At 39.8% G+C, this 24477-nt stretch overlaps 2 protein-coding genes across 5 annotated transcripts; both read right to left on the bottom strand.

Moving 5' to 3' along the window:
* Positions 1–2782: 2782 nt before the first annotated feature.
* On the bottom strand, positions 2783–5748 carry car15 (carbonic anhydrase 15). The gene is made up of 8 exons (XM_054613108.1): positions 5697–5748; positions 5565–5594; positions 4620–4796; positions 4397–4542; positions 4197–4289; positions 4049–4115; positions 3798–3958; positions 2783–3705 (listed from the first exon to the last, which is right to left on the bottom strand). Exons 1-8 carry the CDS (start codon positions 5746–5748, stop codon positions 3481–3483), a joined length of 951 nt encoding a protein of 316 aa, XP_054469083.1. The 3' UTR covers positions 2783–3480.
* Positions 5749–6955: 1207 nt separating this feature from the next.
* On the bottom strand, positions 6956–23740 carry dgcr2 (DiGeorge syndrome critical region gene 2). 4 transcript variants are annotated; one of them, XM_054612171.1, is made up of 11 exons: positions 23344–23740; positions 16758–16790; positions 15027–15149; positions 12619–12732; positions 12145–12355; positions 11476–11552; positions 11184–11366; positions 10885–11088; positions 10365–10517; positions 9416–9652; positions 6956–9327 (listed from the first exon to the last, which is right to left on the bottom strand). In XM_054612171.1, exons 1-11 carry the CDS (start codon positions 23423–23425, stop codon positions 9098–9100), a joined length of 1647 nt encoding a protein of 548 aa, XP_054468146.1. In that variant the 5' UTR covers positions 23426–23740; the 3' UTR covers positions 6956–9097. The 4 variants fall into 4 exon arrangements, with proteins under 4 accessions (XP_054468146.1, XP_054468148.1, XP_054468149.1 ...); XM_054612173.1 differs by having other exon boundaries at positions 12646–12732; XM_054612174.1 differs by lacking the exon at positions 16758–16790.
* Between the last annotated feature and the right edge of the window lie 737 nt (positions 23741–24477).

Here is a 24477-nt window from a genome sequence, read left to right as displayed (position 1 = left end):
TAAAAAAACATTGTAAAGGCTAATGTATATATTAATCATGTGCCATGTAATCCAGGATCAGGAATGAGAAACCAGACTTTACTGATTTCAAGAGCTCTTATTAAGTGTGTTTGGGGAAAGATTCAAGTCTGTCAGGCCAACAATCAGATCTTGTGAGTGGGAGGTTGACTTGATTCCCAGAAATCCACCACCTATTTATATTTCATGGTCCAGGTTTTTACTAGGTCAAAACTTGAGACTTAAAATGTTTTTGCTTTGTAGTCTCACCTCAGGCTTTTAGAGAGTGAATCCTCAGGTAACTTTTTGTGCTTTAAGCCACTATAAGTTTGATTCCTTTCTAAAGTCTGCAGCTCTCCTGATTCCATCCATCTTTTCCTCCTCTGGTTGAAGCTTATTAATCAGTGAAAATCTGCAGCCTGACGTCACCTTGGCAGAACCTGATATGCATAGAGAGAGTCCAGAGTATGTGTGTTACACTGTATATATATGCTGCTAATGTTTGCATGATTCTATATTAAATATATTATATATATTACATTTTTTAATAGAAAGAAAATAAGAGAATAGACATATTCCAGAGAGAGAGAGAGGCTTTCATTGTGGGTTTTTTTGTGTGTGTTTGTATGTTTGTGTGTGCAGCCCTAAGGCCATAACAGGAGGAGGATGGTGTGACCACAAGCAGAGAGATGACGTGATGGGACTGCAAGCTGTGATCAGAGGAACACACGCCTCCACACGAGCGATCGGATTGGTCAGCAGGTCCGACTTTATAACTCCAACTGTGTTCTCTTGTTTTGTTTCCAACTCGTGATGTCATGTGTTTATCGTTGCACTGTTGATGTTAAAGAGACAAGTTCAGGTTAACCAGTCAAACCTCATGTGTCACAGACTGTATGTGCCTGCTGGGTCATGTTATTTTAACATCTCATGTCAATGCTGACTCACCTCAGCCACAGATTTACAACTCACTGAGGGCTTTTTGCATAATGGCCTCACCAAACCTCCCATTACTCACAACTACAGCAAATATGACACAGAAAAGGATTAACATTGTTTGAATACAGCAACTATTCCAAGAAAATTAAAGTTAAATATGAATTTACATTTAAGTGTTAACCCCATATTTGATTATATTTTCTTGCAGGTGTTTTTGCAGTCATTCAATGTAACCTGAAGTCCTTCTCTACTTGCTGCTTGTTTACACTGATGGGGTGGATCATAGTAAATATGCAAATGATGCACACACAGAATATTATTTTTCAGAAGGCAATAGTGGATCCCTCCACTTTTTACAGTCCTGTATTTAATAGGAAGATGCACGCACTAGGACCATGCGGTAACAGCATCCAGCTCCTCCTCCCCTCCTCTCGTGCTGATCGATCAGACAGCAGCTCAACAGAAACTTTACTTTATTAATGTCCAATTAATAAAGTTAAGTTTTAACCACGCGATCGACTTTGAAAAAAAAGAATGTGAGCAATGTTGCCAGATACGTCTTTAGTAAAGAATGTAAAATAAAGAAAGTCATGTTATAATATCTCCAAAAAATAAATAAAAAAGTTATAGTATAGCATGTTGATTTTGTTTTTGTCATAGGATAGTATGTCGAAAAAAATCAATAAAATAATATGTCGAAAGTAGTTATCCAAAAGCATGTGAAAAAAGCAAAAAAAAACGTTATAGTTTACCAAGACATAAAAATGTGATAGATAGTTAAAGAATAAAGTCAAAGTATAGCATGTCAAAAGTTTAGTATGTCGAAAAATATCATTAAATAATTGTGTAAAAACAAGTCATAATATAGTATATCGAACGAAAGTCATAAACATATCATAGTTTGATATGTTGGAAAAAATCATATATAATCATATAGTTTGTCAAATAAAGTTATTGTATGGATATTAAACAGAAGTGGTATTGCATGTTAAAAAGTCATATAAAGGTCATAGTATAGTATGTCGGAAAAAGTCATAAAAAAGTCATAGTATAGTATGTTGGAAAAAGGTTATGGTATCATTTTTTTTAAAAGTCATAAAAAAGTCATAGTATAGTATGTCGGAAAAAGTCATAAAAAAGTCATAGTATAGTATGTCGAGAAAAGGTTATGGTATCATTTTTTTTTAAAAGTCATAAAAAAGTCATAGTATAGTGTGTCGAAAAAAGTCATAGGATAGTGTGTCAAAAAAAGTCATAGTATAGTAGGTCGGAAAAAGTCATGAAAAAAGTCACATATTTTGTAAATAGCCATAAAAAAGTCAGTACAAAATATAATTTCATATTATAAAAAGGTCACAGTATAGCATGTTGAAAAAAGAGTCTTGCATTGTTATGAAAGGAGACCATGCAGACCAAAAATAGGAAAATATGGCTTAGACCTCAGTCTTGCCAGAAATATTCAAAAAACGTTATGGAGGTAGGAAACGTGTTGGTATCCTATTACATTTTTATTTGTATTTATTTATGATACTTCTTATCTTATACGCTGTTTTTTGCAAATTGGGAATGGGAAATACAGAATAAAAAATTCTTCATAAACTATTTTAAATTGGTAACAGTATCTATTATAGTGGATCTTGTATAGAGTAAACATTATAATAGGAAATACATCGGGAAATCAGGAGCTCCATAGGGTTTATTGGATTCTTTTTTTTTTTTTGATAAATCTCCAAAAGTATAAAAGCCATATTAACATTTTTTTTGTATAGTTTCATACATGTTACCATGAAAAAATGCATTTCAGTTGTCACTTTACACCTTTTGCTTTACTGCCTTTATTGTTTTTATACAACGTTTCTAATCAATGTGATGGCCTGAGCGTTGCTGACATAATATCATATATTAGTAAAAGTAACTTTCTTTAATTCCCCCACATTGCATTTGTATTTGACTGAAATTCTGAGATCTGTATTACAAAAACACTTCATACTTCAACAATTTGCATTTCTTTATATTTTTAGCCCATATGAGGTTGACATTTTTGTTTTTTATTGAAATATTCAACTTTTGATCCAGAGCCATCAATACTTGTCCAATACTTAATACCTATTTTTTCCATTTTACTTTTGTCACTTTCATTGTAATATTTTTGACACAAACCTAAATGAGAAGACCATACAGTATATGTTCCGCTTGTACCTTTTTTCAAGAACAAGCTGAGTAAAAAGGCCTACAGTCATAAATGCACACATGGCTGTCACCATAAAAACACATTTCAATGCTCAAATGACATTATTTTAAACTGTTAGTAAAGAGACATTTATTTAATCACATTTTAAATGCACTAATCAAGTTAAACCTGCAGAGACTGCAGAGACGGTTTAACATTTAGCAACATTTTACAGTACTTTATTCACAGTTTGTATTTTGATATTTATTCTTTGCTGGTCATCATCTAAATGTCATTCTGGAGTGAGTTGCAAACACATGAATCCATCTTTTGTATGACAATGCAGTGTTTCATGTTTTTGACTTAACGTGTCATTAAAGTCCAGAGATGAAGCCTCCCAGCAAAATGACTTGAAGCAGCTGCAGTGACACATCGGAGCCGAGGGGACGACCGGACGTCCCTGTGAGGAGTTTGACGTCTTTGGACACAGAGATGACGCGGCTGAAGGTCGGGTGGATGTGTCTGAAGTTGTTCTGCAGAGGTGTCACCTGCTCTGCGTCCTCCTCTGTGGAGAAGATCTGTGAGGTAAACTGAGCCAGCTGAGGAGAAACGATAGATGAGGATTTAGAGGACTCTGGAAACCATTTGTTATGTGTTTCTGTCAGAGAAAGACATAAGATAAGAGACCTACTTGGGACCATGAGATGTAGATGGGGACTTCATACAGAGTCCACACAACCACTTGAGAACACGGAGGGGTGGTGAGGCTGCCGTAGTAACGGTAATACTGACTCATGTTGTGCTTTGGCAGAAGGTTCGTCAGCGGGAATGGCTTGATTTTGGTGGTTTGGCCTTGAGGGAGGATGCACAGTTTTGATTAAACACAGTAACAAACAACAGAAACAGCACAAAGACGAACATTTTCCACGAGTGTTCTCTTACCTTTGTAAGCAACAGAGGACAGCTTTTGTGAGATGAGTCCGAAGTGCACGTTGTCTGCGTAAACAACCTGAAAGAAAAGCATTAAAATAAGGATGTGTTTGTATGCTACAAACGCTTGAATATATAGAACAAATTTCATTAAACTGACATCAATAAAGAACCCAAGAACAGCGAGTCCTGTTGGATCGTCCATGGCTGCTGTCATATTCGGATGGATGGACTTCATGTTGACTATGTGCATCTAGAGGTAGATAAAGTACAGGTAATTAGGTGAAGGCTGCACTGCACCACCCTGCTGCATCAGTCGCTTGGTGACAGTGTAGAGCTTGTCTACTGACCGTACTGTACCTCCATCGGGTATCTGCGTCCGTCCACAGTGTGCTCTGAACCGTTAGTGGCCGGGCCTCCCCAGTGGAAGTGCAGCTGCATGGTGTGGTACACATCTGGAAGACCTCCGCCGCTCACCGACATGCCGTTGCCAACCTGCAGCACCACTGAGAGAGCAACCAGAAACGTTTAATCACCCAAACAATCATTTATACCTTCATGTTAGCGTCTTCGGTGCATTCACCAGAGTGTCCGTCGTTTTTAATGGTCCAGTGGCCCGTTTGGATCACGTCGAAGCCCTCCAGGTGTAAAGATCCCAGAGACTCGTTCCTGGTCATCGGGTGGTCCAGATTGATGGGAGAGTGATGCTCTTCAAGTAAAGGGTGACAAGACGGGAACATGTCTCCCCACGCATAAGGATCTGAGGACGGCGAAGAAACCACATGAGAACCAAATACACCAGTGACAGACTGAACGGAAGACGTACATTAATAGTCTCCAAGATAACCCTCTTGATAATTATTTTCACAGGAAAGAAGAAAAATATTGCATCTTGAAGTTTCATTCTTGACCTCGGAAACCGTACGAAATGTTACAGCTATTCAAATCCCTCAATCTTCCTCTGCAGATATAGTTTACTTAACACGTCTCTAAGGACTTCTCATCCATTTTGGCATAAAAGATTAATACCAAGTTATTTCTTGAGCTTGGAAACAAACACAACCATCTCAAGGCCCATTTAGTAGCAGCTCAAAAGATAACATTGCTTTTTTTTTTTCTCTAGTCTTTGCTTTTTTCTTCTGAAACACTCAACAATTTAACCTCTTGAGGACTTCAAACAATTATTCAAATGACACAATCTGAGAGGTTTAAAGGAGACAATTTGCTCAGAACTCAAAAACATATTCAACTTGTTTGCAAGAAAACACTGCTTCATTTTAGGAGGTCACCAACCAAGAACAGCTCCACAGTATAAAAAATAATGATAGCAACATCATTTAAATTTGTATGAAATCAAGGGCCAATTACAGATGAATAATATCTCCGGTTTGCCAGTAAATTATTCACAAACAAGTGGGGACATAGTGCTCATATATTTTGATACGCCGCTAACACTCTATTGAGAGATCATATACTTTAAGTCGTAGTCTGTGTGTTTTAAAACAGAAGTAGTGCATAGGTTACTTACCGCAGTGTGGCTCATCGTAGCAGTAGTCCTCTGAAATATAAAAAGAGCAAAATGTTGGCAAGCATAATTTAGGTTTTCGGAAAAAAATGACACATTATAAATATAGTCTATAGACTCGAGGAGGACCCTCACCTGAATTAACGTACGAAACAACAATCATGAGGAGAGCAGCAGCCCAAATCATTGTGGGATCCTGCAGCCCGACGGCTCCTGACAGGTGTCGGTATCTGAGGTAGACTGAGGAACGCGGCCGACGTCCTGCTTTAATGGGAACGGAGGTGGAAGCTGAGTTTTTTTATTTTCTCCTGGTCTGATCAGTGAAGCGTGTCATTACCAGTCTAGTGGTCTTTCCTGATCAACAGGCTCATTGATGGAGGACAGCTTCACCCTCTCCTCCGCCTCCCCCCCCCAACCAACCACCACCACTACTGCTGCCAGCATAGATGCCCACTGACCAGTAACAAGAGCCATTCATCCCATGGGAAAGTCAGTGGATGTGTCGCACGCTGAATAAGAAGGGGTCAGAATGTATATGGTTTCATATAAGGAGGAGGAGATGGAAATGTAACACCTGTAACTCTCAATGGTTAAAAATAATGTGGAAACAGAAAAAAATCCCTCCCATCGCTGTGTGAAATAACATATTTTAATATTAAAGCACCTTAAGGACATCCTCCTTATAAAATATGAATGGACTGCATCTCTTAGGAAAGTCCTTTGAGTAAGAAGGAGGTAATCAAACTTAATGCTTTCACACAAATGTCTTGAAAATAAAATTCACCTGAAATATTAATTTCTAAAAACTTGAGATTGAAATATTTAGCACATAACATTATGTTTAAGTTGCCAGTTATCATCACCTTGATATATGAAAACTCTTATGTGTGTTAAAGGTTTTTAAGTGATGTCACAATTTAGAACAGCGTTAGGCGTTCCGTCTCTTCCATTCTGGAACAGATCATGTGATTCTGTCACTACTTGGCCCGCGTGAACAAAAGCCTCTTTTCTTCTTCCACAATGCTCTCCAGCCCGGTATCGCTATCTCTGCTCATGAGTCACTGCGAGGTGCGATATATCCGCTTTCTTTAAATTATCTGAATCTCTTTTGATTGCCGTGGATTGAGTTTATCTAGCGACCTCCATCTCAGTGTCGGGGGGGATTTCCCTGCATCCCGCCTTAATCCTCCGTGACATTTGGTCATTGCAGACGCAGGACTTTCCTGCAGGACTCGCAGAGCAGCTAAAATGTCCCGATTGATAAGACTCAACGGAGCTCAGTATGACGCTGTGTTCGTACCCACTGACGCATGAGTCGTCCTTTAGCTGCTATTTATTTGGCATTTCATTAGATGTACATCTACCTCAGAAAAACACAAGGCCCTCCCTGCAAATGAAGCACTTTTTTTTATTTATTTAAAGGCTATGAAATAAAAGACAATGAAATGTAGCATTTGTCGTATTATACATAAAACAAATCATATCCCAATAAAATTAGTTCTCACACCACCATAGTCTAGCACAGGAACTACAGCGTAAATGCAGCTGTTTTTGGGATACGGGCAGGTTTTTGGATGCATACAGAGAAGTTAATCTATATGCAGGAGTTTACTGTACAGGACAGACTGTTGAGCTAAAAATGTTTCCATCAAAAGAAAAATCTCTCAGCATGCCAACAAATTAAAACATGCACTGTAGCCCCAAAAAGCAGGTTAAAAAAATTAAAATAAAATCGAACCAAACAACTTAGATGAAAAATAAAAATGTATACCTTCTCCTATACACACACACACACACACACGCGCACATGTAGATGCCATTTTTTCACAATTGATGCGATTTTGTTTCTGGGATAATTAGCTATGGATTGTCAATACCCCCCCAAAAAAAGAAAAAATGGGGAAAAAAATAAATAAACGTTTTAAACTCAAACATGAGATACACAGACCGTCAGTCAGACACACATTTACAGCTGGTGCTCGAGCAGATCAAAATAGCGGTTTGAATGCTGGTGGTTGTGGATCGATTCTGATCTAACTTCTTCTGGCTCTGCAAAATTCATCCTTGTGTGTCGCCATAAAATGGGTCTAAGAAGTTCCAAATATACAATTTTCTTTTTATTACAATTTTTTTTTTTTTTACTGCAATCCCACTGAGAAACAAGGACGGTAACAGACCCTTCAACACCGAAATAGACTCACAGCTACAGTCAGAGATCTTCATCAGAAGCTGAAATGAACCTCAAAAACTGAGATAATGGGTGTATTGCATGGAGAACCACACATAGAAACACATCAGGAATGGAGGGGCAGCATCCAAATGTGACAATTAACAAATTTCTTTGCAACAAAAAAAACAAACCAAAAAAAACAAACCCTGATTAAATCGAGGGATGAGCGTGCAAAACACTGAGCTTTGAATCCCTAAACATGGTTCAGTTAGCGAATACACAACTATGCTGCCAAGAGTTGATGTTGATTAAACCACTACATGATTGGAACAGCTATCTTAAATAAATTGATTTTCTCAAATTTAATGACAGAATATCATCCCTAATCTTCACATCAACACTCAAAAAGCTTCGTCGCTTGCGCTCGCTGATCACTAGGGAGTTCAGGCTGCGTCTATCTCACAATAAAACAATCAAGAATACAGCCTGAAGTCATAAATTGTCATCAAAAAGAACACAATAACAAACTCAGATATTTATCAGTACCACAACATTCCTTGATACACAATGCCTTGTGTCAGCATTACCTAATAAAAACCGCTATAGCAGGAAACTAACTGTACTCTCTTGCAAGGTTAAACCTCTGAATTACAAAACTTTTGCTGCAAATACGCGCTATAAACCTGGAAGACAGCTTCATGTATCAGACTAATAAGAAAGGGAGTGGACAGTAGATTCTCTGAGCGAGTAGAAATCGAGAACAGGGCCGATGGGAACATTATTGTAGCCTGGGGACCGTCAGATCAAACACAGATACGTCCGTTTGGACAGTAAGATGCAAACAAAAACGCACAAGAAACATTAGCTGACTTCACCGTCCGTCTGTCATTCTTGTGCTGGACTGTGACACACAAGTATAACAAATTTGACGGGAAACGGACCTGAAGGGGTATTTACATTGGGGCCTCTCGACCAATCAGGCCAACTCTGAGATGTTTCAAAAAGCTTTGCTCAGTCGATGCTTAAAGAAAAAAGTGCAGCCTTTTCAGCCACAATGTAGTGTTTTTTTTTTTCTCTTCTGTATAGAAACAGTCCTCTCTGCTCCCTCAGATGCCAGTGTTTTAAAAAAAACAACACTCGGAAAGGCCAACTGCAGAAGAGTCTTCAGAAAGAGGGCATCCTTGCACCTCAAAGATGGCTTCTTCTGTTATGTCTGTACAAACTTTATCTCTCCTCCCTGCAGTCAGCGTTTTGATACATGACACCACCGTCTGCTGCGTCCTCTCCCGGAGAAGAACGCACTCATGACCTTCCTCAACCATCGGGGTTATGTGCGGATGCAGCTCCCTGCCGTCCGTCCACAGTCCTATACGACGGTGCTGAGGGAGGAGGCGCAGTCTGCGGGCATGGGAGCAGGGGCGTGGCCGTCTGTCGGGGTGTCTGGCCCCACCAGGAGGGTGCTGCTATCTATGGAGTCCTCCCTCTCCTGAGGGGGCGGAGCCGAGTCCGTCGCGGGGCCAGAGGCGTTGGGAATAGCTGCCTGGAGCCCGTCTACCATGGTGTTCATCTGGCTCGGCACCAGGGAAACCCCATGTCCTGCAGGAAATAAAAAGAGAGGAAATGAGGTTGAGAGCCGAACACTCTGTACGTGATGATATACACGAACAACAGGCTCTGCGCTTACCGAGGTCCACGTAGAGGAGGCTGTCTGGGTTGATGGAGGCTTCATACGGAGGAGGGGGGTCGTCAGGATGCTGGATGTCGGGGTACTTATAGGCTGCGTACGGTGGTGGAGGCTCCTGGAAATGGAAAGCTCCTCCCTCTCCATCATCAGACAGATGCAGGGGAGTGAGGCCGGTGCCAAAGGCATCAGGGCCGTAGTCGAAGCCGGGGACTCGTCTTCCAAGGTTAAAGTGGTGCACTGAGAAAAAAAAACCAGATGGAAACAGAGGATGATGTGAAACAACTGCACTTAAAATACAAAAATCAACCTTTTTAGAGAAACTTTCATTTACAGGACTAATCTAAGTACCAAGAAAAAAGTAGAAGGATCAGTTAAGAGAAAGCCACAAGAAAGCAGAGAGTCTTAAGAAGAGATTTAAAGAAAGAAATTCAGTTTGCCTTAATTCGAACACATCAGTAGCCCATAAGACTGGACTGCACAATGTATTGTTTGGTTTGATTGTTTTAAAAAGCACTATTTAACTTGGGTTTTTTTTTTCTTAAGGAAACACTTCACTTTGTGACTTTTTCTTTCAAATAAAACAGCACTTTATTATTTCTTAAATTGTCTATTACTAAAGCATTTAGCAGTATACAGTTAAGATGGAAAATAATATGAATGCGTTGCGTGTCGATTACTTGGTGCGCCAAACTTCTGTGTAGGGGCTCCTAAAATGTTCAGTTTTTCTAGTGGAAAAAGTTTATCTGGATTATATATATTATCTTTTTTTTAAAGTCTTTGAGAAATGCCAATTTTGAAATTAAGCTTTGTGTATCGCAGCCCTTCAATTTAACATTAAATAAAAACTCATGTGTTGAATCAAATTTATCTGAGACAATTTTAGACGAGAAAGCCTTAAGTTACATGACCAACTTATTATTGTTCAGAGAGTGGAGTGCTAAATGCTCACAGTTTCCTCCAATCAGAGTTTCGATGCGTTCACGTCTCCGCTGACGGAGTCTGTGCACCATGAAGAGCAGCAGAGAGAGGATGAGGAAGGACGAGATGCAGCTGACGATCAGTCTCATTCCACTGGCCATCGAGTCGAACAGACTGTTTCCATCTGAGGAGAAAGAAAAAGAAAACTGACAAAACAAGAGTATCACAAGCGGAGCCCTTTGGTGCTCATCAGTGTGAGAAATGCACTGATTTTTCCCACCTTGCTCTGAGAGGAATTCTGATTAAACTATTTGAAAACAAACTACTGATGTTACTCTTTTTTTTACTGAATTTTAAATTGAATTGAATTTTAAAATAATAAGTTATATATATTTTGCACACAGAGTAAAAAGTATTCTTATGCTTAAAGAGACTGAAAGATTGCCACATGCTGCAATAAATCAAATACTGTAGATTTGTGAGGAGGTCCGCTTGGGGTAAATCTCGATTAATGATTTCTCAAGATTTCTGTGAAGCAGCTGTCGCGTTACCTGGGTCAAGGCAGGTGAACTTGCAGCACTCTTTGGGATCCTTGCGAAAGTGCTGGCAGCCCTGCGGACGCTCACACAGCGCAGCCACACACATCTCAGGCTCGCCGTCATGACACGTGCAGCTCAAACACGGGTCGTCACCTTTGGGGGTGAAGTAGTAGCCCTCGTTTACGACGTTGTCTTTTATATCCACGCATGTTTGCCCTGTCGGGATAAAAAAGAAATACACATTATATCACTGTGACAAAGCTAAAAGGTTTGTCCACATTTCTGATGGAGAAGACAAAATATGCACATACTCCTCTTGCAGAGAAATGGGAACTTCTTGTAGCAGTTCTCAGCGTGCCAGCTGTGCAGGCCTCGTTCATTCATGCTTTTGATCTGAAAGCGCTGCAGCTGGGCACAGAAGACATTGTCCTGGGTGGGAGACGCCTCCCCAAAGTTGGTCAGACCCTCAGGTGGCAGAAACACCTGCATGGACCCTGTGGAAGGGGAAAAAAAAACAACAACACATTTTAAGCATTACAACAATCAAGTTGCAGAACAGTAGTTGGCATCTAGTGTTTAAAAAATAGCAGATAAAGCTCCTACCTTTGTATGCGACCTCCCAGCGGCCCTCCAGAGAGTGGTTCTGATTGGTGATCACATACTGGTAGCCCACCCAAAACCTTAAAAAAAAACAAAAAGTAAAACAAATACAATGTTTAAATGTACTGGTTCAAAAGATCCACTTCAGGTTTTATGCATAAACCAGAATGGAGCACTTTATATGGCCACTTTTGGCCACTAGATGGCCTGCAACCAGTGACGGAGCACCATAACTCCCCCACCTCTGCAGTCACACACTAAACATTTGACTGTATATTTATACTGTATACTTGTTTCATGAATTAACCAGGGCAAAGTAGGATTTCAATATGCTAGAAAAGTTAACTTAAAGAATTTAATCTTGAGACTGAGTCCCTTTTCTCTGAAATAATTGAATCATGCGTGTTCAGCCAGTTATTTTCTGCGTAAATAAAGTCCAAAAGAAAAGGTAAAGAAAGAGGAGTGTTCAGGACTTGGACAGAGCTGTTTGCCATTTCTGTACAAAGACAAATACAGACAAACTACACATGAACTATAGTTACCCAACTGGTAAATGACTGTACTGTACCGACTCGAAACTCTGACTAAACACTCATAGTATCAGTTAAGTAAAGCTCTTAAAAACAACCTACAATCAAAGGCTTTGACTGATACAGTAAAGTAAAAACTCACTTGCACTGGTCTCTGCGCTCACAGACTTTGTCATCAAAATCCACCTCGATCTTCAGGATGAACTGCAGCTCCTCGTTGGTAACGAAAGTAGCCAGCGAGCCATTGACTTTCTGACAAGTATCGACGGCCTGCCAGTAGTTCTCGTTCCTCAGGTACACTTTGTAACAGCTGGCCGTCTTCTCGTAGTGGTGCCATCCACTGGGGCATTTCTCTACGGACGGAAAACAAACTTTAACATTGTGGTTGGTAAAAGCATCAAACGCATGATCAGAATCAGAAACAAGCATGTTTGCAAAGACCTTTGACGTGGTGATTGGCACATAACAATAGACAGAACAAGAGTATAAAGACATATCTAAAAATACAAATTTGAAAATGTACAATAAAATATAATAAAACAAACAAACAATATAAGAGTGCGTTCAGATATGCTTGTATTGCAGATTCAACAACTACATTATGAACAACAATTACCAGGGGAGAGTGAAGTGAGGTGCTTACTGTTGAAGCGCACAGGCTGAGCCACACCAATGACGTCTTCTACCTGGTCGTATCCGTTACCAAAACGAAACCGCTCCTCCTTTATAGCTGCAAAGAAAATGACTCAAGGTCAACAAGTTTTTACAGACGGCATTTGTATAGTTAAAAAAGAACTCTGGATTTGTTTTTTTCAGTGCACGTATCAGTTTATGTTGTGCAACCTGTTAAACGCCTATGATGCAACTTACTAGGAATTTCATTAGTCTGATAGTTTGATAAATCTGCTAAATCCACGATTATATCATGTGTGTGTAAAGGCCTTTTTCATTTAGAAATAATAATACATAAGTTAATTTATTCATAAATGTCCACAGAGTGTACAGACTTATTCTGATATTCCTCTAAGTTCTCTTTGTCTAGCTTTGTATTTACTTCTGATCAGCATTTCCTCTTTCTTTCTCTAAAAACATGAAGCTTGTGTCTTAAGAACCGACTTCAACCCACAAAATGTCAAAGAAGTTAATACAGATTTGAGGAAGATAAAAGCAGAACCTTACTTTTTTAACATTAAAACAGTGCATATAGTATTCTCTAGTAAGTATCATTTAGAGCTCACAATTGTAAAAAAAAATAATAATCCCAGACATAAATGAATACTTTTCTCTAAGGAGACTGAGGTTTGACTGACGTCTGACTACAATTATTTTAACTTGTCCTCTTATTTATGAAAGAAAATGTGTTAAGGAAGGAGTCTTATTAGAAATGACAGTTTACAGTATTGAATAGCCAGAAATCAACATTAACAACAGCTGCACATAAAAAGGAAACATGGACTGACATTTTAACAGTGACATAAAAAAGGAACAGGAGAAATCCAACTCATGTTTTACATGTCCTTTTTCAGCACTGTTAAAGCGATTGACTAAAATAAAATCAGCGTTCCCTTGATTCAGTGAAACGAGATTGACAGGACAGACAAAAAGCAGGAATAACTATAAATCCAACAAAACTGCAGAAGGACTTTCTTCTGCTTTGAGGAGGAAAGAGAAACTCCACCCTCCAAATTAAGACGTAAAATGAACTGTAAACTTAAGTGTTGAAATCTTGATAATCTATAAAAACTAAAAAATGATTAATTAATTTTACTTTCTCCATCTTTAGAAAATACTATTGAATGCAACTGGTGTTTGTTTGCAGCCTGGCTTACTTTCGCACAGTCTGCAATGTGCTTTTAGCCAAATGGACATCTATAAAATACCTTTTTTTCCTATTTAACCTGCGTTGAATTCATAAGCTTGAACAGTTTCTCCTGGTATTTCTCTATCTGGAATTAGTGTGAGGGCCTGCTCCACCTCCACATGTTATTCAACAAAGAGCTAATCCCAAACAAGAACATTGATTTCCATGCGCGCTGTTGATTTAGCAGACAATAAGCCCTCACTGAGACATGTGCAGGCGTTGTTTGGGTTTTTCTTGCCTTTTCCTCTATGAAACAACAGATACTCGGCACACAGGGAATGAGTAAATACATGCAAGTCTTTTTAATGTCTGAACATACAGAATATACTGTATATGCATTACTTAAGTACCTTTCATGGGTGAAAACAATTTCTGCTTTTATGCATGTTCGATAAATGTGGTTTTACTGGTGATTGAATAGAGTGTAGTGTTTAAAGCTCACTCAGCATACAGTGTTGTTGCGGGCCTGCAGCGTTAACTCAAAGGCATACTGCTGTGTGGAGGTCACATGCTGAACTCAATCCTCAATAATTCCTATTATGCGGTCAGAGATCCGGGGATAAGGTCTCTCTGGATTTATGGGGGTGAAAACAATGGGATTTCGGTCTCAGGCTTAGCACTGCAACATCCATGCAGTGTTGAAGAGATCAACGAGCGGTAAACAAAAACAGAGACACATGTGCAGCCACTCAAGAGTGTTCAACTCTGCCTCCCCCCCGCCATCTGATGCGGTCCGTCCAGAGCTGCTGCTCTTGATTTTAGATTCCCTGTGGTGGATTAGGAATTTTTTTATTTTTTTCCCCAAACCTCCTCTGTTTGGTAAAAGTAAATCAGCTGGATTGAACTGTGTCTGGGGTTTTGAAACACTACAAATATGACTGGTTCATCCTTTGGTGCAGGCGATACCTCTCACACTACTACAGGCTACTTCTGCTCATATGTGGTCCACGTGCATCACTGAACATCCCTGGATGTCCCTTGATTAGATCCCACTGCATCCTTAAAGCTTTTTGTGTGCATTCACACCTATATTTAGAGCCGTCCAGCTGTGATCCGATCACCCAAGTGTGAAAGGTACTCGCTACTCTTTCCAGAAATCAATCATGTTTATGGGTGTTAGGTAACAGAGTGGGTGTAAAAGGGCTTAAGAGAGCTATACTCACGGGGACAGTCCATCTCGTCACTCTTGTCCTCACATGCTGTCCAGCCGTCACACTGCCAGGACATCGGGATACACTGCATCTTCCCACTGCGGCAGGCAAACTGCCCAGGGCTGCAGCGCTGCTCTGAAATACAACAAGAGAGGAGCTCCTGTGGTCAAACCTGCATGTGACTGAGCCTTTTCCAAACAAGAGAAAAAAAACATTTTCAAGTTGGGAGTCCAGCAGAAGATACAATGAGGCCATGCTTTTAAAAGGCAGTAGATACAATAAGAGATCTTAAATGGTGATGGGGTGAATTTGGGGTAGTAGAACTAATAAACTGTTTTTCAATGTTCTTCTTGATAGTAACTGGGTGCAAACTGAGAAAATGACCAAAATAAATGTCTAAAAGGGACCACCAGCATCACTGCACCAGTGGGATGAACTTTGGGCTAAAGTGTTTTTCAGCTGGAAACAGCAGGCGACCTCCTGAAAAAGACCATCTAAGAGCTCTTGAGAGCGCTTTGGAGACGCAGCGATTTTTCAGCTGAGATGCTTTGGTTATGTCTGGTTGCTATGATACAGAATGGTTGCAGAAGTAAAATAGCCGGGAAAAGCTACTTGATCTGGACGGGAACACTTAAAAACTTGGGGAAAGCGGACTGACCCGCCAGTCTATTTAGGCCCATGAGATACATTTTAAATTTTTTTATTTCTCCTTCATTGTTGGTGTGGTTATTCAGCCCTTCTAGCCTGCTCTACATGTTGGATGTGACAGTTGATCTTTGTTGTATTTGTCCCGCCCCTTCCTACACTTTGATTGTGAAATTGAATTTCTTTAGACTCGTAGCGACCAGAAAAAGAAAAAACGCCAAATGAGCAGCGCAGAAAAGACGCTCAGCACCTTGTCACGCTAATGGCGTATGTAGCATGGGAAAAAACATACGCTAGCCTCAGGATAAAAACGCTCTGGTGGACAGTGCACCTAAATCAGCAGTAAATTTCCACCCACTTTTTGTCAGCATAATAGCCCACTAACCGATTCAATATACCGAGAGAGGAAAGGACGAAATAAAAAGATAACTTGTAAAAAGGGATCCTGGCAGAGAAAACCCATAGCCGCTAGTAACTCAACATGTTTATACTAGTGCAGGGAAACTTGTGTGTCCACCAAAGTCCATTGAAAATAAAACAATGAGACTTTCATTAGCATGTACACAAGTAACAGTTAAGTTATTAGGGCAACTGGAAAGAGGTGTAGCCTTGGACCTGCAGCAGACACACATTTAATGTCTTTTTGTATGTTCAGCAGCACAGTCTGTGCTAAGTGGGTCTTCACACCAAGTGTGGTTAAAAGATTTATCTGCCTTCCTCGCGTGATGAAAGAACTGCTCTGTCTGAAAGCAGACTCAAATGGGTCCCAAAAATGTTATTGGTCATATGTGAAAAAAGTTCTAACAATTGTCATGCTCTTGTTTTCCGGAAATAAAAACAATAATATAAGCTTCTTAAAAAATAATGTTTAATATATAAGAGGATTCTTCTATTGTAAAGAATGTAGAAATTCAAAACAGTAAGAGAAGTAAACAATCCCAAGTGTTTTAAGGCCTCTTTTTGTTTTTGAAGGGAGGTTTCTTATTACAATCTGAAACAATTCAAGGCTCAGCAATGGTTCAAACTGAAGGAACTGTGGAGATATTCTCACAAAAAGATCAGACAGCCACTACACTAAAAGATATACTGCGTGCTTACCTGACAATAATCTTGCCAGAGCTACCCGCGGACCTGAAACAAACAGAAACAATAGAGTGACTATCCAATCCATTGTGTTGTCTTTTATGGGACAATATGAATCCTGTTTGTGCTGCTCATTATGTTGTCTATAAAGATATCTATTATTTATACTATCAACAATTATCTGGCATTTGTCAGTGCTCTGTGATGTCCCCAGTTGCTTGCCCATCAGAGGGTTTATTACACCATCTGTTCTTGGATACAGGTGGTTATGTTTTCCTACAAGGCTGGACCACCCACTCACGTGACAAATACGGGAACACTATTTTTACTTAGAAAAAATACTTGGTGCTAATTCAAGTGACTATTGTTTCACCTGTGTACCAAACAGCCCAGGTGACTTTAGCCCACACAGACTAGACTTTCAGCTCGGATGACACACCAGAGCGACAACCTACGCCCAGCTTTAATACAGTGATCAAAACCAGCCTTTATTAAGAGTTCTGACGGCTTCACAAATTGATGATTAACCTGATATTAAAAAACAAAACAAATATGAGCATCTGGCAATGTCCCACAAAGGATTTATTTAAAAAAACAAAACAGATGTAATTAAAGGTTTTCCCACTATTTCCAATAATAGTACAACCTCAACAATAGCTTTGTTTTAAGAAACCAATCTTTCAATTGCAGCTTCTCCCTGGTTTGAATACAACCTAACAAGAAAAATTGTTCAGACCTTCAAAAACGATGACAAATCATATTTTGCAAAACAGGAATCTCACATTACACCAGATGTAACCTTGTTATGTTCTACTTTAACAACAAAGGGCACAAACCTTGCCTTATCAGGTCATATTGACTTCATTTTGAACACCATCCTGCTTACTGTTAGCTCAATGGAACAACATTAATATAATATGATTAAACAAGTATTTTGTTTTCACCCCTGCTTTCACATGCATAACATATAGACCAGTTATGTTGTGAGCATACTGTCTTTTAAACAGTTTATATATGCTGGTATTTGAATGCTTAAACTATTTCCCCATTGGACTATGTTTAATCAGAGTGAAGCTCAAGGAGAACTGTTAGTTTAAGAGAGTTAACGCTTCATAAAGGTATTATATAACACTATTAACAGCTATAAACGATAAGAAAAAACACTTGAGGTCTGTGTTTAACAAAGTCAACACATCCTAAAAAGCCAACCTTAATGCTGAATAGCAGATCGCCTTCACTCTGCCTTAAAGGTGTCTCACACAGCAGACTTGTCTTAGTTAATGCTAATGGGGTTGAGACACATTACAGAGCCGTCTCAGTCTCCACGGACTGAATGCGTTATCATCGATCTCATCAAGCCCTAATATGGGTCAAATTGATGGATAACATTAGAGACCATGTGTCCCAAATGTGATGTTAATAATTAATGCATACAGAATAATAGACTCGGTAAAAAGAGCTATTGACTTTCATGTGTGATAGTCAATCTTATTTCAGTTGCCTTGTAAAATAACACAATTAAGGGAAAATATAATATCTAATATTTAAAATCACATTTTATACACATGTGCCTGTACGTGGCTGCAGGGTGATGTTACAAAGACATCCAAGGACTTTTATGGTCTACATATGTTTTCAATATTTTAATAAGACTTGTTGCTTTGCCATTTAAGCCTACTGGGAAGCTAGCGAACAAACAAAACCCAAATCCAGCTGGCGACTGTTTATCTAGAATGTAGCTGACTCTTTATAAGCTGTATCTGCGGGTTCTCACGACTAGAAAATAAACGCCTGGCTTGTACTTTCTGCTGCCTGTGGTTTGAATGAAGACTTTCCGCCTGCACAAATCGGCATTCATTCTTTTTTCCCCAATAACTGCTGCTGGGAAATTCACAAGAGTTGAATTTATTCAGATACCGGTAGCTTCTTCTGCTTTAGGTTATCAGACGGTACATGTTGAAGGCACAGCTTGGGCATCTCCAAGTTTAAAAAAAGCCTGTATCTATAACAGCTTGATGTTCAAGTGCACTTCCCTCGACATTAAATGAACTTCAGGGTGATTGAGATCGAGTATCTGAAACAGCTGCTGGAAATCTCATCTTTCCCTCCTTGTTCGGTCGGGAGGGACACTTCATTAGAGATAATTTACGGCTCACACTGGACAAGGAAGTTAATGTTTTGTTTTGAGACGAGCTAGAAGAAGATGATCGGTCATAATAAACCACACAAACCAGATGTAACTTAGTGCACATGCTTCACATGCATGGTGCAACATACTGTATCTTGCGAAAGTCAGTGGAAATGCATCTGACTGGGAATAACTGAATTAATGAGTGATGCATGATAAATGGGGCCTTTCTGGCGGTGGCAAAGCAGGTGGAAAACATCTCTCTTCTTGAGGCCATTTCTCTCACAAGCTTTGGATTTTGTGATGTCAAGTGTTCAAATGAGTGAACACTGCATCTCTTACATAACCAACAGGAAGATACAACAAAGACTGTAAGACTGCCCCAACTCAGTCCCACTGAAGAATAACGGCACAGTGAACTGGCCTTGTGTGCACACTGCATCATCTCCAGCCGCTGATGATTCACATCAACACTGAGGCTCACTGTTAGAAGCAGTGAGTGGGTACAGACATTCGTTTCTTACTTTCTTTATACCAGCTCACTTTTAAAAAAGCAATATATTTTCTTTATTCCGTGTGGATGAACGCACTGCGGGTCAACTTCCTTCAAAAACATAGCTGTTGGGTTTGCAAATTATTACATGGGCAGCCTGCATAACAAAAAGCAGTTTTGGGGAAATGAAAATGTGCGTTGACTCGTAAGGCTTGACATTTTCCATTCTTTTCAGTACCAATATGACAACGTCAACACTAAAAACGGGAAAAAGACTTCCTCTTGAATACAGCACTGTAGCACTGGGTTTTACCCTATAAGGAGAAAGTGTTATTACTGGTTATTTCTAGTGTCGCAGTGATAAAAAAGTATGATCTTTACAGACCTATAGCATAAATAACCCAAATCTCTCTGAAGGCAGCTGGTGGGATATATAGACAGACTCAGGTTTCAGACATGTTGTCAGTCAGACTGAAATCTCTCTTCCCTGTAACACTGGCATTTTCCACCTCTGATATTTTCATTTCGTTCACATACACTTTCAACAGCTCAATACAGGACAGCAACATAAGATAGATGTTGCAAAAATGTTTCAGTGGCAAAGGTGAAAAGGTCTATCAAAAACAACATATTTAACACTTTCCTTATTGGTGGATCATTTTTCTCCCATTTCAATCCAATAGCCGACCCAAGGATTATAGTTATGTTGTAAGTATGAATTAAAGGCTTTTAATTGAGCCAATGAACACCTCTTTGCTGTAAGTAAACTAGTTTGTCCTTAGCAAAATTACTGCTTCCAGTTAGAAGTTGGAAAATACACATATGACTGGACCTTGTGCCTTTAGAAAGAAAAACACACTGTAGGTATAGCCAACGTCTAAAACTAAATGTTGTAAATGCACTCTGTATCAAAGAGGATTTTAAGAAAACTCTTGAATTCACTAATCAGTGGAACCCTTATCTAGCCTGATAATAATATCCCTTACTCTCAAATCAACAACAAGAGGGTTTCCGACAAGTCAACTTCAAACCTTCACTTAAAAGGTCTTTAAAATAATGTACATCACTGTGGCTGTACTTTAAGTCTTCTCCATTTGGCTCACTGCAAGCCAACTGTAAACCCCAACTGTATACTTCGTCAGTGAGGGATTAGGTGAACAAAAACATCTGACTGTTGACGGAGGATGTTTATTTAAAGTCGAACTACAGCCAACTGCTTTGTGCTGAACAGATAGTGATAAACCAGCTGCCAGTGTAACACAGACAGTTCATTCAGTCAAACAGACGACAAACAAAGTTCAGTGGACTGGTTGTTTTGAATTGTTTAGAGCCGTATTGAAGAAGCTTAGTTCAGTCGAACGCCTATCTACTGAGCATTAGAACCAAAAACTAAAGCCAGATCTGCCTCGTTCTTGGCCTCATTCACATTCAGAGAGGAAGGAAAACAACTTTGGATTCGACCATTAGTGCATTTTTTTACTTTTCATCTAATGATTTTAAATGGGCTATTCAAGAGTTCCTACTGGGAAGTTGATTTACCTCAAAATAAATGATCCACTAAGTTAGTTGAAAGCTACGTTTTTCCCCAAAGTAAGTCTTTCGAAATAAGTATTTTTGGACCCAATATGTAATATTTGCTTCAAAGCCTGGTGCTCTTTCTTAGGGCTTTGTCGGGAAACACATGACAATGCATTCACGATCATGTGCTTTGCATGTCTCTGTAGTGTGGGAGCTGAAGCCCCTGAAGCACCCACAGGACATGCACATGTGCTAACCCCAGAGCCACGGCGGTGTGGATATGATCATAACCATTTCCGTTAACATTTATCACATGCGATCGCAATATTGTGTAACGTAATGTAAAACATACATGCATGAGCAACCTACGAAGACACATTATCTGCATGTGAAACTTACGTGGATGCTAAAAGGAATTCTAATCATAATTCTAATTAAAAGCAACTCCAACAAGTTTCATTCTCCTTTGGATGGAGTGTATATAAAGGCCGACTACATTAAATTTATTGACATTTTAATGTTGCCCGGCTCACTGGCATATATCCATAACTGGTTGTACAAAACTGAAGGCTAACCAAAGGGCCATTTAAAGGCCAATTCATTTTATGATGCATGTACCTTTGCAAATCAGCAGCAGAAGATGCTGTCAGATTCAGACACTGTGAGATGGCTCAAGTCTACCTGTGCGACAGGAAAAGGTTCCATGCTCACACCAGCTCAAACACTTTTAATTGAATTATGTTCCAGCAAACTGGATTACTCTTAAGTCCAAGTCATGTGGGCATCAAGCTTTAGGAAGCATGCACTTGATGTGCACCAGCATGCTCTACAAAAACACACCCGCTGTTACATCGCCTGTGCAAAATACGATTAGTGAGTCCCCGCCTGTGGAAGGCTTGGCATGAAGGCCACACTATCCACCAAACAACCAAAGAGTGGTTTCAAACAGAGGACAATACCCTTTTCAAAAGCATTAAGCCCAAGGCTAATATATGGACAGAAGATAACCTTCACTTTTCCCTCAAGTTATTCGAAACAAAAAGGTATTCAGAGTTCATTCAGAGAATATTGAATTCCCCTTAAACCAGATTGATACAGTTGATTACACTCTATAATTGAGTACAGATCAATTGCCTATTTGCCCAAGAACCAAACACAAATTAACTATAAGAAGTATGCAGGGTTACTTGTTCCGTGAGCGCCGGGCACTCCTTTTTATAACCCTAAACAATAATGTGTTTATTCAGGACCTGAACTGATAACAGTAGATGGTTCAGGGTCCCCAGAGACTAAACCATTATAAACATTAATTCCTGCCTTTGTCCGTTAAGATTCTCAACACTAACAGGTAGTCTAGGATGTCGGCCATTAGGGGTTGTGCAATACGTCGCCATTGTCGGAAGGCGTGTGTGGCCTGTGTGTATGTGCAAACTGTTACATGGAAGCTATGTGTTGCTGTATGATTTTATCTTTAGCTTCTCCAATCCACACGTTTGGCAGGATCACAAGATCAGGCCTACAGGGAACCACAATATGATTTTATGATCTTGCTGCTTAAAGGAGTCCAGCAAAGGCTATGCAAGTGTTTGCCATCAAAGCACGAGTTCAGGCTTTCTATTGAGACAAATTGTTTGAAATCATTTTCCTGTTTGATCATTGAAACCTGGCATTTTGTGACAGACTGTACCACCTGAGGAGGACAACAGTGTGCCATTAATGTTTTGTATGTGGCTATATTATTAATAAACAAACATTAACCCTATGTATTAGCTTTTAAGGGATTTTTTTTTAAATGTTTTATATAAATCAGATTGTGTCTGCAGTACGCGTTGAACACACACACAACAAAAGCATCTTTAGGAGAGCGTAATGCCGATTACATTACTGTGTTGTTCAGCACTGGAATATTTGACTGTGTTGCTAAAGGATGAGTCAAAGAGAGACAGCTTTTGTGATGCAGGAGCATGAATATCTGACATGCATTTCAAATAAATGATACAGCATCACGTCTAAGCAGACTCACACCCGGGTTAAAGTGCCTGTAAAGATACCCACCTTTTAAAATAGGCGTTTACATTAAATGTGTATAACATCATTTCTCAATACAGCTGGATTATTAAGTGTCAAAATAGCTGATAAAGGAGATAAAACAAACACTTTTTGAATATAATGTGGTTCTTTTAGACTGTATAAATCTTTAAGTGGTTTAAGAGGTTGTCATTTGCCCACTTCTTAAATGTCCCTTCACTGCCACAGGTGCAGCAGGAAGGCTGTCCGCCACGCCGTCCAGCAGTAGCACGGCAGCGGCTTAAAGAAACACTCGAGTCCCCGGTTCCTCCAGCGGGCCTCTCTGCTGTAATCTCTGTTTCTCTCTGTTTCTCTCTGTTTCTCTCACCTCCAAGTCGAGCTGCACGGGAACAAACGCTAAGAGACACACACACACACACCGTGGATGTATTTACCTGTCCGTGGTGGGTCCGTTAACGTGAGGACGAAGAGGAGAGAGAAGAGGACGAAACTGCTGCTGTCAGCCTTTGGCAACATTTATCCTCCATTCATAGTAACTCCTCTATCCAGAAATCTTAAACAATATACGGAGGATCTGCACCGCCGCCGCCGCCGCCCTCCTCCTCCTCTCCGGAGCTATAACGTGAAGCCTTTAACACAGTTTATACACATTGTTCATGCACTCAAAGTGGCATTTAACGGAGAACAACAGCTATGAAGCATCGTCGCACCACGACAGCAGACACAGATCGTGGTTAATCTCGCGGAGAGGCTAACGTCAAGCTAACTGGCTCCTCCGTTTACGTCCTCCGTCCTCTGCTCTGTGCGGAGCGCCACTGATCCAAGATGGCCGCCGCCTCCCATCACAACAATCCCAAACATTCAACACAGGCTGTCAGCTGGAGGGACCGTGGGGGCGGGGCTACCCAGAGTGACACGCGAAAACCCGTATGTGTGTGTGTGTGTGTGTGTGTGTGTGTGTGTGTGTGTGTGTGTGTGTGTGTGTGTGTGTGTGTGTGTGTGTGTGTGTGTGTGTGTGTGTGTGTGTGTCCGTTGGGATTCTAATGAGATGATTCCAACATGTTACCAGGGAGAGGATGGCAACGACACGCAGTTGATCAAACAGCATAACGCGAGCCGTTGGCGCACAGCGGCGGTTTGCTTTCAGTTGGTTGCGCACATCAGGAGACTTTAATGAAGTCTGATTTTACCAATTAAAAAAAGGCTAATTATACGACAACAAAGTTGACCTCGACGTCATAAATTAACGTGAAATCTTATCATCCGGTTAATCGGAGATTTATTCTAAAACAAAGCCAATTAAAGTTTTTCACTAGAACAGTCATGGGATGAGATTTCTCTTTTGGGAAATCTTTATTCTAAAATTGCATAAATATGCATTTCCCACCCGGGATGTTATATACAGTGCCCTCCAGAAGTATTGGCACCCTTTAGTAAAAAATGAGCAAAACGAGATGCGAAAAAAAAACGTCTTTATTGTTTATCCTCATGATCTTTCATTCAAAATATTCACAAAAATCTAACCTTTAACTGAAGTAACATAATTATTATTATTATATTCCTTTATT

This window comes from Anoplopoma fimbria, chromosome 14, assembly GCF_027596085.1.
Source record: "Anoplopoma fimbria isolate UVic2021 breed Golden Eagle Sablefish chromosome 14, Afim_UVic_2022, whole genome shotgun sequence".
Taxonomy (NCBI): domain Eukaryota; kingdom Metazoa; phylum Chordata; class Actinopteri; order Perciformes; family Anoplopomatidae; genus Anoplopoma; species Anoplopoma fimbria.
This window is presented reverse-complemented; position numbering and strand designations above follow the sequence as displayed.